The sequence below is a fragment of the Macaca thibetana genome, chromosome 4, assembly GCF_024542745.1.
Source record: "Macaca thibetana thibetana isolate TM-01 chromosome 4, ASM2454274v1, whole genome shotgun sequence".
Classification (NCBI taxonomy): Eukaryota; Metazoa; Chordata; class Mammalia; order Primates; family Cercopithecidae; genus Macaca; species Macaca thibetana.
In genome coordinates, this window is record NC_065581.1 from 153728298 (window position 1) to 153742487 (window position 14190).

A 14190-nucleotide genomic window follows, 5' to 3' on the forward strand; every position below is an offset into this window, starting at 1 on the left:
GTTTAAAGTTCACATTCTCTGACTCAAAATTCCAGAACATTTTCTTACTTCAGGAAGAATATATTTATAAAACCCATTTGATAGTGGTTAATTAGGGGGTTACTGTCAGGTTTTCAATTTGAGCATCAACTTAAAACTAAATTACATGCAATGAACACAACATTCCTAATTTCATGCTGCAAATGTTTTTCTTCAAGAGTGAACATTCTTGGAGTTCTAGAAGGATTTGACTTGTGGTTGCAACTGCCTTTTCTTAAAGTAAATAATATTGATTCAAGAGGTAAGGGGAAAGAAACCATTTTCTAGAAATAGCAACTCTGTTAATTTGATGCTTTTATCATTTTCTAGTTAGGAATTTTATAATTTAAAAGTTATGGATACACTGATTATAATATAGTACAAGGATTCTCAATTTTATTTTGCTTAAGAATCACGGGGAGGCAGGTAGTGTTGCTAACAATACAGATTCCCAGGCCCCATACCCAAAAATGTAATTCAGTAAGAGCCAAAATACTAACATTTAAAGAATGCTAGGTGTCATGGAACACTGAGAATCACTGGTATTGTGTATCTGACATTCGGCATGTACAAAATATTTATTTTACCAAAAATATATTTTAGCATTGTAGTCATATTTTAAAATCACTTCTATAGCCTTCTAAAATTTCAAATTAAGAGATTTTGCCTCTTAAAAATATTAACTAATTTCCAGCATGTTAGTAGAAATCTTGCCACCTATGTTTATAATCATGCTCTGAGGTTAAAAACTACAAGGTAATTTACTGTAGTAATCAGTCTCAAATCCCTCGGGGCGTAAGTTCTTATTAGCATTTATATGCTAGGGAATTTATAGACAGCTTCTTACCAGTGACCTGTCCCTTTTGGGCCTTTTGATTTTCCTATTTGAAAATCCACAACGGTTCCAAACGAGTAGCTCTCACACCACTTCAAATACATGGCAACCTGGTAACTATTCAAATGCACCTGTATAACACATAAATGTAAAACAACCATCTCTACTTTGGATGGATTAGAAATGTGTCAAGGGTCCTAATTCAGGGGCAAATTTCGAACTTGAACCCACACTTTCCGCCTCCTACAGTTTACATCTTTTTGTTGAGAAGAAACCCTTCAGGGTGAGTTTTTAAGAGAAACCTTCCCGTTTTACATATGTAGAAACTGAGCCCAAAGAAACAAAATTATTTGTCCAAGGTCATGCCCACTATCAGTAGCCAAGTCAGAGAGGAACCCCTTTGTTCTAATTTAATAGCCAAGCCAGTTGCATGTTACTACTCTTTAAAACAAAAATTCCCTAACTGCATCGCTTCACCCCCTCTCGATTTTTGAATAAAGTTGTTTATTCAAAACGGCCCTTCCCCAAGGTGGTGCTTTTACGCCTTCGGGTAGTAAAACCCTGCATAACCTGTTACTGAAAAACACGAGGAGGCCACGTCTAACGCGGTGACTTTCACAGGCCTTTTTCTTTGGCCAAAATTTTCTCGGAAAGGCTGTTAATCCTACATTCCGCTGGGGGAGGAGCGACGAGGGAGGAGGAAGGTCACCGGGAGCTGACATGTCCTTACATGTACTTGCGCGTGCCCGGGACGCAGCCTGCGGGGCCGAGGAATCCAACGAAGGATATATTAGGGCGAGAGCGAAGGAAGGGGGCGGGAGAAAAACACGGTAGTGGGAAATCCCTGTGCACTGGATACGCCAACCCCTCGCAAAGCTAAGAGCCGTGCGTGAACAAATCTCATTAAATGGCCCCGCGCAGACACTGCAGCAGCAGGGAGGAGGGAGCACGGCGGCTCGCGCGGCACGTTCGGGAAGGGGGAGCGCCAGGGCGGCCCTTTTATAGGCCGAAGCCCGCGCCCGCGCGCCCCCACCTTTCGCACCGCCCCCGGGCCACGCGCGGAGCCGCGGCGTTACCTGAGAAGGGCCGGCTGCCTCCGCACCCGGCCCCTCCCGTTCCGCCGCCCGCCCGCCAGCCCGCCCTTCCCTCCCGCGAGGCCGCAGCGGCACGAGATCTGCGCCTCGCCTCCCTCCTCCCGCGGGCGGATTTTCTTACCTTGTGAAAAACCGTCTCCGCGGCTGCCCCCGCCTCCTCTGCTGGATGTGAAATGGCGGTCGGCTAGGCAATTGTGAGCACCGCAGCTCCTGCCAATCCCGCATAGCCGCCAAAACGGCCCCGAACACTGGCGCACCCCTCCCGCAAGCCCCTCGAAGCCCATCCATGAGATCGGTGCTCTGCCGCCCCTTCCGCTGCCCCTCACCCAGGTGACCGTGCCCGCCGGCCGAGTCATCGATCCCGCGCGGGCCCTGTCGGCCTCCGGCCGCCTCCCTCACTGCGTGCCCCGGGGGCGGGGGAGAAAGCACCTTCTCGGCCCCCGCCCTCCGTGTTCCGCCCGGGCGCCCGCCCGCTCCCTTCCTTTCCCGCCGAGCCCCCTCCCCCGCACTACTCGCAGCCCTCCCTTCGCCACACACACCCCCCTTTCCCCCTCCCCCAGTGGTTGCGTCCGTGACATCATCATCATGGCAACAAGAGCTGCAGCCTGGGACCGAGGAGCCCGTGTGATTCCCGGCGGCCGCAGCAGTGGCGGCAGCACAAGCACCGACGAAAGCTCGAGGGCTTCTCTCCTGCGGCCTCTTGCCGGGTGCTCCTGAGGAGGCGGCGGCAGCAGCGCCTACACCGCCCCGCCCGCCGCCGCTCCTCGAGGTGTCTGTGTGTGAGGGGAGGGGGCCGAGCCAAGAAGGGGAGGGGGCGCCGCCGCTGCGGAGGGAGCCGCCGCCGCTGCTGCTGCCGCTGCCGGGTCGCCAGTGAAGGGAGGCAGTGGCGGCGGCGGCTAACATGTTTTCAGTGAGGATAGTGACTGCAGACTACTACATGGCCAGCCCGCTGCAGGGGCTGGATACCTGCCAATCCCCCCTCACCCAGGCCCCTGTCAAGAAGGTGCCGGTGGTGCGAATCTTCGGAGCGACCCCGGCAGGTAAGCGGGCGCGGGGCGGGAGCGGGAGTCGGCGGGGCGCCGGGGCCGCCCTCCCCGCCGCGCACACGCGCGCACGCCGCCGGCGCCGGCCGTCTCCGTGGATCGCTGCCGCGTCTTCCCTCCCCTACGCCCTCCTCGCCTTTTCTCTCGCGCGTGACAAGAGGCGCAAAAATGTGGGTCCGCGCGAGCGCTGCGCGGCGCCCCCACCCCCGGGCAGGGAGGCGGCGAGCGCCGAGTGTTTACACGGCGTGTGGCGGCCGGGAGCGGGAGCCGCACTCCAGGGCGCGAGCCGGGGGAGCGAAAGCCGCGAGCGCCCCGGACGGCGGGCCAGGTGGCCGCGCCATGCCCATCGGTGGACGGGTTCGTAGGGTCCGCTCTGAGGTCGGTCGCTAGTGGGACCCCGGGCATCCCTTGTGTCCCTGAAGTGCCGCTTTCTGGAAACGGGGAAGTGTCAGCCTTGTTGTCAGTCGCTCCCCATGGCCTCTTTTCACCCTCGCTCTCCTCTGCCCCTTCCGGAGATGCAGTGGGCCGAAGAGAGTGGCGCCTGGGGCCAGATAATCTTTCTCACTGGGGTGACCGTGTGACTCTGCTGTGAGTGCAGGTCTGATTCCTTAGAGTTTAGTGCCAGAGCGTCTGGGGACAGGGCAGCATCCTCAGGTGCAATGCTTTCAGGAAATGTTCATCCATGAAAGTAGGAAATGCGTGTTTATGTTGCCCAACGTAAAATATCACACTTAACGGGGTGAATTTATTAAGAACCACAGCCCGACTCAGCAGCACAGACATTTTGAAAGGCTCCTAGACTGGGCTGTAGGCTTGCGTTTTAAGTACAGGTATATTTTTTAAACACAACTATGTTGAAGAAGGGGTGAGAAGGGGAGAGACAGCAGTGCAGAAGGTACGTTCTCAAAAACTCTTGGGGTTTATGATAATATAAAAAAGATAGAGGCCCAATTTACTAGGTGTTTTAAAATGGTTTTGCTTTTTTGTATGCTTTGAACTGCTTCCATGAAATAATGGAGTTCTAGGAAATAATGCCTCCTAGGAAAGGATGCTCTTCCCTCTAGCTATGAATTGCCCTATGGGATTTTAGATAGCATTTCCCACTTGATGCTCCTTGCCCTCATCACCATTCATCTTGTTACTACAGTCAGTTTCTGTGGACTACCAAGATAATAGCGCTTTCCCAAACACAAGCACTCATTCTAAGCTGTTATCTTTTAATGTGAATTCTCTTTGTTAAAATGTCAATGTCGTGAGATTTGGTAGCATATTCCTTTTTAAACTAGTGAATATGATTTTGATATGAACCTTGAAAGATGGGGAATTTGAGTGCTTTTAACGTGTTGAAAGTGTAACACTTGAAACTTTGGAGGCTGGGAAATCGAGGAGATGAAGTGTTCTATAAAATAGGTTTTCTGCCCTTTTAGATGTAGTGGTGCTGTCTTTGTTTCCAATTGGAATTTCACTGTAATGCTCTGTTCTCACTTCAGATGCAGAGGAAGGATAAGATAGTGAAGTTGATATGGCTCTGTTCAGCCAGATTTCCGAATCATAAAGGGACATGCTAGTAGGATATACTGTGGCATTTCTGTGTATTACAGCTTGTATTGTTTGAATTACTTTTCCACACATAATTTTTTCTCCTCCACACAAGTCATTAAATATGTTTACCTGAGAGATAGTCAAGCTTTGTTTCATAGGAAAGTTTCGTTTGTGGAAATAAATGAGTTTCACTATAAGCTAACTAATTCTATAACGTGAGAAATTGCTCCTTAAAAATATAGAATATTATATGCTTTTGTTTTTCTGAATATTTTTAAAAAGACACATTAACTGTTTCCTATTTCATCCTTCATGGACATCCCACAATAGATTACCAGCCCCTTATTTAAAAAAAAAAAAAAAAAACCCGTAAAAACCAAAGACTAAAAACCCCCACTGTGTGGTTTTTTTTTTTTTTTTTTTTTTGGTATATACTTTGAAATTTATATTTTAAATGAATTAAAAAGTGACACTTTTTATATGTACATTGAAAGACATAAAACTTGATACAGAGAAAGTCAAATTTTAAATTAAGGATTATCAAATTGAATTTGCTATATAGTTCACAGTTTGCAACAAAAATGTTTGTTTCAACAAGAAAAAATTTGAAGTCATTGGCATACATTTAGAGTTTACACTTTTCATAAACCAAGCCAGCATTTTTATTAGTACGTCAGAAACTCCCAGTGAGATTAATATTAATTAAACATAATCAAAAACTGCAGAATTATCTGCTTTTGAATTATCTCCCCACGGAAAACTAGTCCAATAAAATAAAACGTGAAAATTATTAATATAAAAGAGAGGCCAGTCTGACTTAGTAAAACTGAATGCTAGAATTTTTAATGAAGACAGATATGTTTAAAAGTAAAGATGTAAACATAATGCAAAGATATGAACGTAGTTTATATTATATCCTTATAGTTTATATCTTTACTAACAAGTAAAATAAGGTAATAAAAACGTGTAACACATGATAAACCTATGCTACGTAAAATACCATAAACGTACTTTTTTCATATATAGGAATTATTTTGGGAGGTCCTTAATGCTTTACCTTGGTTTGGAGAGAAAATGTTTTAAAATTGAGTTTGCCTTACAAATGAGATCCTGAAAAATGGCAACCAAAGATATTTTTTCTCAAATGAAGTGGCCATTTCAAAATTATATTACAAATTCTGAACTGATTGGATTAATACCCTTTTACTAGTTTAGTTTTTCCATTATTGCATGAAAAGCATTTTTCTGCTTTAGAAAACAGTCCAGTTGACTTTTGATTGTTCTGTGTTTTGAGGACGTATCTTGAGTAATTTAAGAAATAAAGTGTTTTGGGTTTAAAAACTCCCATGTCTTAAGTTGGTGAAATTTGAAAAGGTATTTTTAAAAAGAGGGATATTCAGGGCTGGGTGCTGTGGCTCATGCCACTAATCCCAACACTTTGGAAGGCAGAGGGAGGAGGATCCCTTGAACCCAGGAGTGGGAGACCAGCCTGGGCAACATAGTCTCTACAAAACGAACAGACAAAGAAACAAAAATTGGCTGGGCGTGGTGGTGTGCACCTGTAGTACTAGCTATTTGGGAAGCTGAGACAGGAGAATTGCTTGAGCCCAGAAGGTTGAGGCTGCAATGAACCAAGATCCCGCCCCCGCACTCCAGCCTGGGCAACAGAGCCAGACCCTGCCTTTAAAAAAAAAAAAAAAAAAAGTGGGATATTCAGATTTGAATGGTAAATCCTGAGTGATTTAATCCCTTGCCAACTGAGGATATTGATTCCTAAGGGAATCATGTAAAGTTTCTTCATCTGAGTTATGGAATTTTTTAAAAAACAAAAGCAAACTTCCTCTCCATTTCTTTAACTAGTTTTTTAAATGTCTTGAACATTATTTTGACATAATCAAATTGAGCAATATCATTTACAGAAGAAATTGTTAACTTTTTCTTTTATAACAACATTTTGATAACGTATTAATGGAGGGAAGAAAGGTTATGAATAAAGTATAGGACAATGTTTTTTCATTTAGATTTGAATATAGGTGTGACCACTCAGAGAATTCACTACAGATAAAATCATCAGGCTTCATTTGAGGATTCGACTTAGGTAGACTTGGGAAGCTGTCCATTTTCCACATCTCTACTCTTGCTTAGTTGCTTGATGTTACTCACTTCATGCTGAGTTTAGACAGCTCTCACAGTTTCCTCAGCACCAGGTTAAACAGAACTATCCTTTCAAAGAGCTTCCCTGCTGAGATGCAGAGTAGGAGTAAATAGAAGAATGGGAGATGTTCACAAAGCAAGTAATTAAACAAAGTAGGCCAGACAGACTATAGAGGGAGCTGCTTGTCTTTAAGATTACTCTAAGGAACTCTGCCACTTCCTCTAGCTTAGAGAAGATTTTGATAGATCCTTCTAGATGCTGTTAGCCATGAAATCAAACTTTTCAACATAAGAAATTGATAATTCTGAAATGCTATGTAAGTTTACGTAGATGCTTATTCAAATTATAAATATATTCTCATTGTTTATATTTTATAAAGTTAAATATAAGAAACTACCAGAATAACCTTTTTTTTTTTTTTTTTGGTAAATTGGAGTTACATTTGCAATAAGAATAATTTTAAAAACTAGCGTGTATCAACAACTCAGGTTCAAAAATTTCTGTACTAGAATCTGCTTTGTTCATACTTTGTTTTTTACTAAGTTATTTAAAAATATTTTAAGATCGTATAACACCTATTTGATTACAATTATTGGAGAGATTTTCAGGAACACTATGGAGATTTGATGACTCATCACAAACAAATTGGTCACTTTTTTTTAGCGTGTATTTGAAGCCCTGAGTAGCAAGTTATTTTAGCTTTAAGTGCCTTAAGAACAGCTTTACCCTCCAGAAGCTCACAGTGTAGTAGAGATGATGGGCATGTAAACTTAAGTCAAATGCAGTATGACTGGACTATAGAAATGTGTGTAAGACAGAGCAAGGATTCAGTGGGAGACACATTCTATATCCAGGCAAAAAGGGGAGTCAGGGAAGACTTCGTGAAGGAAATACGGATTAGTCATGTTAAAGGAATTTTTAAGGAACTTAAAATTTCAGATAGAGGAACAGCTACAAGGTAATTGACAGATTAAGAAAACTGCTCTTTGCAGGGCGGTTTGGCAATGTATATTAGAATCCTTGAAATGTTCTTTTTTGACCCAATAATTATAGTTTTAGGGATTTTAATCTATGAACATAAATCTTTTGGCAAATCTGATTGTCTTTTGAATCCATCTGCTTCTTTTCATAATCATCACCACCCTAAACTACTAGCATTTTTGGTCAAGTTTAGTACAGTAGCCTCCTAATCTTGGTTTATCCCAATCTACTTTTTCCCCTTCTGATCTGTTTCCTGTAATCAGAGGGATCTTTTAAAAATGCAAACCTGATTACATCACCCTACTGTTTGATATGCTTCAGTAACTTTCCATTGCATTCAGGATGTCTTATATGGTGGCATCTACCTGTCTTACAAGGTCTTGCATAGTCTGGCCATTACCTTTCTGTCTAGTCATGACTTGAGCCATGTTCTTGACTTACTCTTTTTGTTCCAGCCATGTTGGCCTTATCTCAGTCCCTTGTTCTTGCCATGCTGCTTCCCACAGTGAGGGCTTTGTACCTGCCGTTGCCCCTGCCTAGAATGTTTTTACTTGTCTTTCACCTAAACTTCGGTTTATCTTTCCTCAGGGAAGCCTTCCCTATCATAGACTCTCAAAGCACCATGAACTCTTCTCATAGCACTTGCTGTCATTGTAATTTTATGTCTTAGAGATTAACATGTTTTTCCAAATAGATTGTAAGCTCCAGAAATCCTGATAATGTGTTTCTTTTTCCTCACCATTATAGAGTTAATGTTTACCACAGTGCTTGAAACTCATCTATTAATTCTTGCAACTCATTTGTTGCAATGATTAATAAATAGATGATAATCATCACAGAGAACAACTCTAAACGTTCAACAATTGGTAAATGGTTACATAAACTGGGTATATTCATTTGGGAGGACGTGTTTAAGACATGTTTTAGAAGTATGTGTAATAACATGGGAAAGTGCTGTCATTGTATTATGTGAAAAAAATTAGTTTACAAAATAGTCACTTATTAAAAGTATGGAAAAAGATACACCAAAGTATAAAAGTTGGTTATCTCTGGAAGGTATATTTTATATTTTCAGATTTTTTACAGAGAACATGTACTGATTTTATAATTTTAAAAAATCCATGTGCAAAATTAAGGAAAAATTGGTTTTCTAGATGTGGTTCCAGAAATGTAGTAAGAGACATGAGATTCGTAATGGTCTCCAAAACATGTGTCAACCAAAATGTATGATTGCATGATGATTATATTGAACTTAATTATATAAATTGCATTTAGGAACTGCAAAATGATTCATATATTAAAGCAAGCCAGTAATTTCTGGTTTTATTATTCTTACTTGTATGTAAAGTACTTTTAATTTTAAAATGTTTTGAAAAGTAACATGGTTTTGGCACATGACAGCACTAAAACAGAGTAAAGACTAGAATTAACTCAAATATATATGAGAACTTAATACAGGTTGAGCATCCCTTATCCAAAACTCCATAATCTGAAATCCTTCAAAATCTGAAATGTTTTGAGCACCAACAGGATGCCACAAGTAGAAAATTCCACACCTGACCTTGTTGTGATGGGGGGTCGCAGTCAAAACTTTGTTTCAGGCTGGATGCAGTGGCTCATGTCTGTAATCTCAATACTTTGGGAGGCTAAGGTAGGAGGATTGCTTGAGCCCAGGAATTCGAGACCAGCCTAGGCAACATGGAAAGACCCTATCTCTACAAAAAAATACAAAAATTAGCCAGGCAGGGTGGTACACGTTTGTGGTTCCAGGAGGCTGAGGCAGGAGGATCGCTTGAGCCCGGGAGGTGAAGTCTGCAGTGAGTCATGATTGTACGACTGCGTTCTAGCCTGGGTGACAGAGCAAGTTCCTGTTTCAAAAACAACCAAAACAACTTTGTTTCATGTGTAACATTATTTAAAATTATATAAAATTACATTCAGGTTTGGTCCCATCCTCAGGATATCTCATGTATTTGCAAATATTCTAAAATCTGAAAAAATCTGAAACACTTCTGGTCCCAAGCATTTTAGATAAGAGATATTCAACTTGTATATGAAAATGGATCCCACCTTCATTTATGAGTAGGGAAAAGAATAATTATTTAATAAACAGTGTTGGGATAGCCAGTTAGTCATCTGGAAAAATAATGTTGGCTTCCAGAGGAGTTAAAGATTTAAATATGAAACAACGAAACAAAAAATGTAGGGCAATTATTTTTTACATAATCCAGGATTGGTGAAGTCCTTTAATAGCATACTAGATTGCTGGATTTTAGGACATAAAAATAAAATTCTGTATAGGGGGAAAAATCAAACAAAGTTAAAGAGAAACAGATTAGTAAAACTTATTTGTAGACTTCACAAAGGGCTAAGTTCCTCTTAATACAAAGAACTAGAAAATAATCCAGTAGAAAAATTAGCAAAGAGAATTCATATGAAAAGATGTACAATTTTATTTATAATATAATAAAGATGTAAATTAAAGCTTCAACATACTCTTTGTCACCTATCAAATGAGCAAAAGTTATGTATAGTGTAACTCGGGAAGGGTGAGACGAAGAGAAAATGGTCAGCCTCATACATTGCTGGTGGGATTATAAAGTGTTCATATTCTATAGAAAGCAGTTTGAAAATGGTTTCCAAAATTTAAAACACAGATATATTTTGTTCTAGTAATTCCATTATAGGATTTTATTCTCTAGAAGATTTTGCATATATGTCAAATAAATATGTAAGAATATTTGTGGCAGCATTATTTGTTACTGCAAAAGATTGGAACCAAGCTAAGCATGTATCAGTAGGGAAGTAGTTGGGTGAATTATGGTATATGTGTTCTACAAAATACTAGTCAGCCTTTAAAAGTAATGAGAGAATATTATGTGTACTGCTGTGGTGCCATGTCTAAGATACGAGGAAAAAAAGCAAGAGGCATGACTGCGTGGGCAGTTTGCTGCCATTTGTGTGGTTAAAATATGTATTTTTTGTATACTATATATGCCTATGTATTAGAATAAAATTCTTTATTATAATAAAATCCATATATATATATATATATATATATGCGCAGATATGGAACATAATGTGCATGGGAGGATACGGGAGAGTCTGATGACAGTAGTTGCCTCCAGTGTGTAGAAGTGGTTGCCTAGAGGACAAAGGTGGACTAACTTTTTAAGTACACAGTTTGGTAATTTTTCAGTATTTTAAAATCACGTGCATGTAATACTATTCAAAGTTAATATTTTTAAGCTATGTTTTGCTTACAGGAATTGGTAAGAAATTAAAAATAAAAGACCATAATAGTTGTTACAAACGAATGATTACTGCAATACTGTTTTTAACTTTAGGTATTGTTAGAAATCTTCTAATTCAAAGTTTTCAGTTGCTGTTACATGGCTCACAGAAGGGTAGTCCTAGTGGAATGGGGGCTGAAGGAAGGCATTGGGGTTCCTGTGAACAGATAGCATGGTGAGTGACAACCAGCAGTTACTGCTCCTTTTGATATTTTAAGTGCATTAAATGAGGTGTGCCTTACTACTTGGAATCTACTTCAGCAGCCAGCCACAGTGTACAGCTGCCTCTTGTGGGAAAGGGATCATGGAATTGTTACTGGAGTTTGTATTCACGGTGCCAAAGGAACATGCCACCTACCACAAGGTGCAACCCACTTACAGTGAGAGGACAAGGAAGCAGGGAGGGTGTCCCTGGTGGCCCAGCGCCAGGCCTCACTATCTGTATTCACCTGTATTGGATGCTGCTCATCATATGCGTTTGATGTGCTCTGCAAGGTGACTGCCTAATAGTGCATGTATGTTTGTCAGAAATAAAGCATGATTTTAATTTTGAAATATTCTTGATGGGAAAAAGTTTGGTTTTGAAATTCATATTAAAATTTTCAGCATTACATATGTCAAAAATATCTACCATAATACTTTAAATTTTATCTTCTGTACTTAGAAAATATAATTTTTTTTCACCAGGCACTATGTAAATGCCTCCAGATGCCCTCCTGTTGTCGCAGTGTGCTAAAAAATTTTTTGCTAACAAGTTTTATTTGCAATGTTAAAAGGGGTGAGAAACATCATTCTAGTCAAATGTACTCGTTTTACTTAAAGAAAACAAGTCTACATAGCAGGCTCAGGGATTTGTCCAGTGTCCTAGTGTTGGTTGGTGTGAGGCTGGATTTGAAAATGGGGGATCTTGGATCTTGACTCTTCAGCTCTCATCTCCTCACACTGACCTCCTCTCCCCGCAAAACATGAGGAAATGTTGGAGGAAGGCATTGATAATAATTGAAAGACAAAAATACAGAACCTCAGAGGAATTATTAAAAGAACTGCACATATGTAGTTCAGAAATCTTTGAGACCCTACGGTGTCTAATAGTGCTTAGAATCTTCTTATATAATAATATGTAATATATATTATTATATATAATAATATTAATCTATAATCTAGAATAGATTATGGTAGGATTTGTTTTATGATGATTTGGCTGTATCTTTAAGAAAACAAGATTACAGCAAAAGGAGTTTAGGGCAAACATAAACAAAAATTGATACTAAAATTGTATGTATGCAATTTCCAAAAAAGGAAGGAGGGAATATATGAAACCTTTCAAGTTCCTCTGGTGCTATAATTAAATATTCTCTCATCTTGATTTTGATTGGATTAGAATTCACTGAATTAAAGATAATCTAGGGCTGGGCACCTATAATCCCAGCACTTTGGGAGGCAGAGGCAGGAAGATTGCCTGAGCCCAGGAGTTTGAGACCAGTCTGGGCAACATGGCAAGACCCTATCTCTTTAAGAAAAAAAAAAAAAGAAAAGATAATCTAAGTGAAAAATGATTCAAGTTTAAATAGGTTGGGTTAAAGTAGGTTTTAGAGGATATTGTCATTGGCGCTGGATATTTCAAAGAAATATAACTTACTTATAAAGTGAGAAATGGGCTGTGGTATGGGGTATGTCACTTTGGTATCTCGCTGCCATTTTAACATCATAGTGATAATAAGAGGAAATAATGGGAGTTAAGGAACAGTGAACTTTGGGTGAAATTGTGTTAACTTGTAATTTCCATGTAAATACAGATAAGGCAGGAATGAGTGTCTTAGGCAATTAGAAAGAACTCTGTCTACTGTCCAAACATAAGTATTATAAGTAAAAGTAAGTAAAAGTAAGACCCTCTTAATGACAGCCTATTTAACCTTTTTAGTGTTTTTGTTTGGGGTGTGTGTGTGTGTTCTGTCATTTCTTCTAAGTTTTCCAGATGATCTTGTGTTTCTTCCAGCTCTCTGTAGGTTTTTAAATATTTCATTTTATAAATGAAAAATACTTTGTTGCTTAATTAGGATTGGTAAACTGGACTGTTTTCTGTAGCAGAAATTGAATACACGCCTAGCAAAGTAAATTCTGAGAAAAATGAGTAGTAATTGTCAATGGAAAATTTCGTGGGGTTTTTTTTTTTTTTTTTTGGCCAATTCTGTTTTCTTTTTGGATGATAGTTTTGGGAAATACTAAGAATTTGAGGTCAATTTACTTTGGGGCAGTTATTTAATTTTCTTTGGGTTCAAAGATCATTACTATATAAACAATTCAAATAGTAAAAGAAAGTGTGTTACCTCAAAAATGCCTTGTGTAATATATAACAGTTCACAAGATTTCTATTTTTCTTCCATTTATTACAATTACCAAGGAAGTATAACAAGAATTAAAATAAATATATTGTTTTGCATATACATTTTTATACTTCAAAGTAATTTATATACTAAATTAGGTTTTGTTTGAGATGGTGAAATGAAAGACTTTGTAAATAAGAATACATGTTGATATGTGAAAAATGTACAGTTAAAACATGTTGGCATACTCCTAGTTTCTCAGAACAAGAAAATGACTAATCTAAATTTCATTTCAGAATAAAACCCAAGACAAGCCACATAAAAGCAACTTAAAAATTAAACTGTCATCATATTATTTGTTTTAAAACTATGGAATAATATATCTGAGGAAGATTTCTCTCAAAATTGTTTTTCTCAATTTCAAGTAAGTAATTTATTTTGGTTAATATATTGGGGGTGAGGGGGGTGGGGGTGAGCCTTGGCATTGAAGTTGGTAAATCCTACTCATCCTTAAGTAACAACTTAAATATCAACCTCTAAAGCCTTCTGTGACTCCTTTGCCCATTCCCAAAGATTATCTCCTTGGTTTTCCAAGTCTTCGTCCCCTTCCACATTGCTGTTAAACGATCTATTACAATGAATATTGTGTTTGTCTCTAAGAATAGTCATGTGGCGCTATCTTCATGGGCCCCACCTCATACTTCTCAACCCCACTGCCTTCTGTTGCTGAGAGGTCCTGAGCAAGTTATTATACTTATGTTAGCATTAATTTCCTCCTCTGTAAAGTGAGTTTTAATAATTTCTACAGCACAGCGTTATTATGATTGAATAAGATAACCAGCAAATGTCTGGCATATATAGTAACATAAATGTTACTTATGTTACTTTACCTGTCTTATCTCCAG

The 14190-nt window shown here is 39.7% G+C and overlaps 2 protein-coding genes and 1 pseudogene across 11 annotated transcripts in view; 1 reads left to right on the forward strand and 2 right to left on the reverse strand.

Annotated features, from left to right (window-relative positions):
* The window catches only part of LOC126953607 (uncharacterized PE-PGRS family protein PE_PGRS54-like), a 121035-nt gene extending 118185 nt beyond the window's left edge, over positions 1–2850 (reverse strand). For 3 of the 4 annotated variants that reach the window (XR_007725272.1, XR_007725274.1, XM_050789103.1), the window contains exon 1: positions 2069–2850. Coding sequence is in view for 1 of the 4 variants with exons in the window: in XM_050789103.1 (XP_050645060.1) it covers positions 2069–2850 (782 nt within the window). In the remaining 3 variants the exon portion in view is untranslated. Of the gene's footprint in view, positions 1–865; positions 985–2068 lie in introns of all 4 variants that reach the window. The other variant, XR_007725273.1, reaches the window with a different exon arrangement.
* REV3L (REV3 like, DNA directed polymerase zeta catalytic subunit) overlaps positions 2849–14190 on the forward strand; it is a 659986-nt gene continuing 648644 nt past the window's right edge. For 4 of the 7 annotated variants that reach the window (XR_007725269.1, XM_050789035.1, XM_050789036.1 and 1 more), the window contains exon 1: positions 2849–2987. Coding sequence is in view for 3 of the 7 variants with exons in the window: in XM_050789035.1 (XP_050644992.1) it covers positions 2849–2987 (139 nt within the window). In the remaining 4 variants the exon portion in view is untranslated. Of the gene's footprint in view, positions 2988–8017; positions 13710–14190 lie in introns of those variants that run through there. The other 3 variants (XM_050789037.1, XM_050789039.1, XM_050789038.1) reach the window with 3 other exon arrangements.
* LOC126952245 (bromodomain-containing protein 7-like) overlaps positions 3475–14190 on the reverse strand; it is a 56615-nt pseudogene continuing 45899 nt past the window's right edge.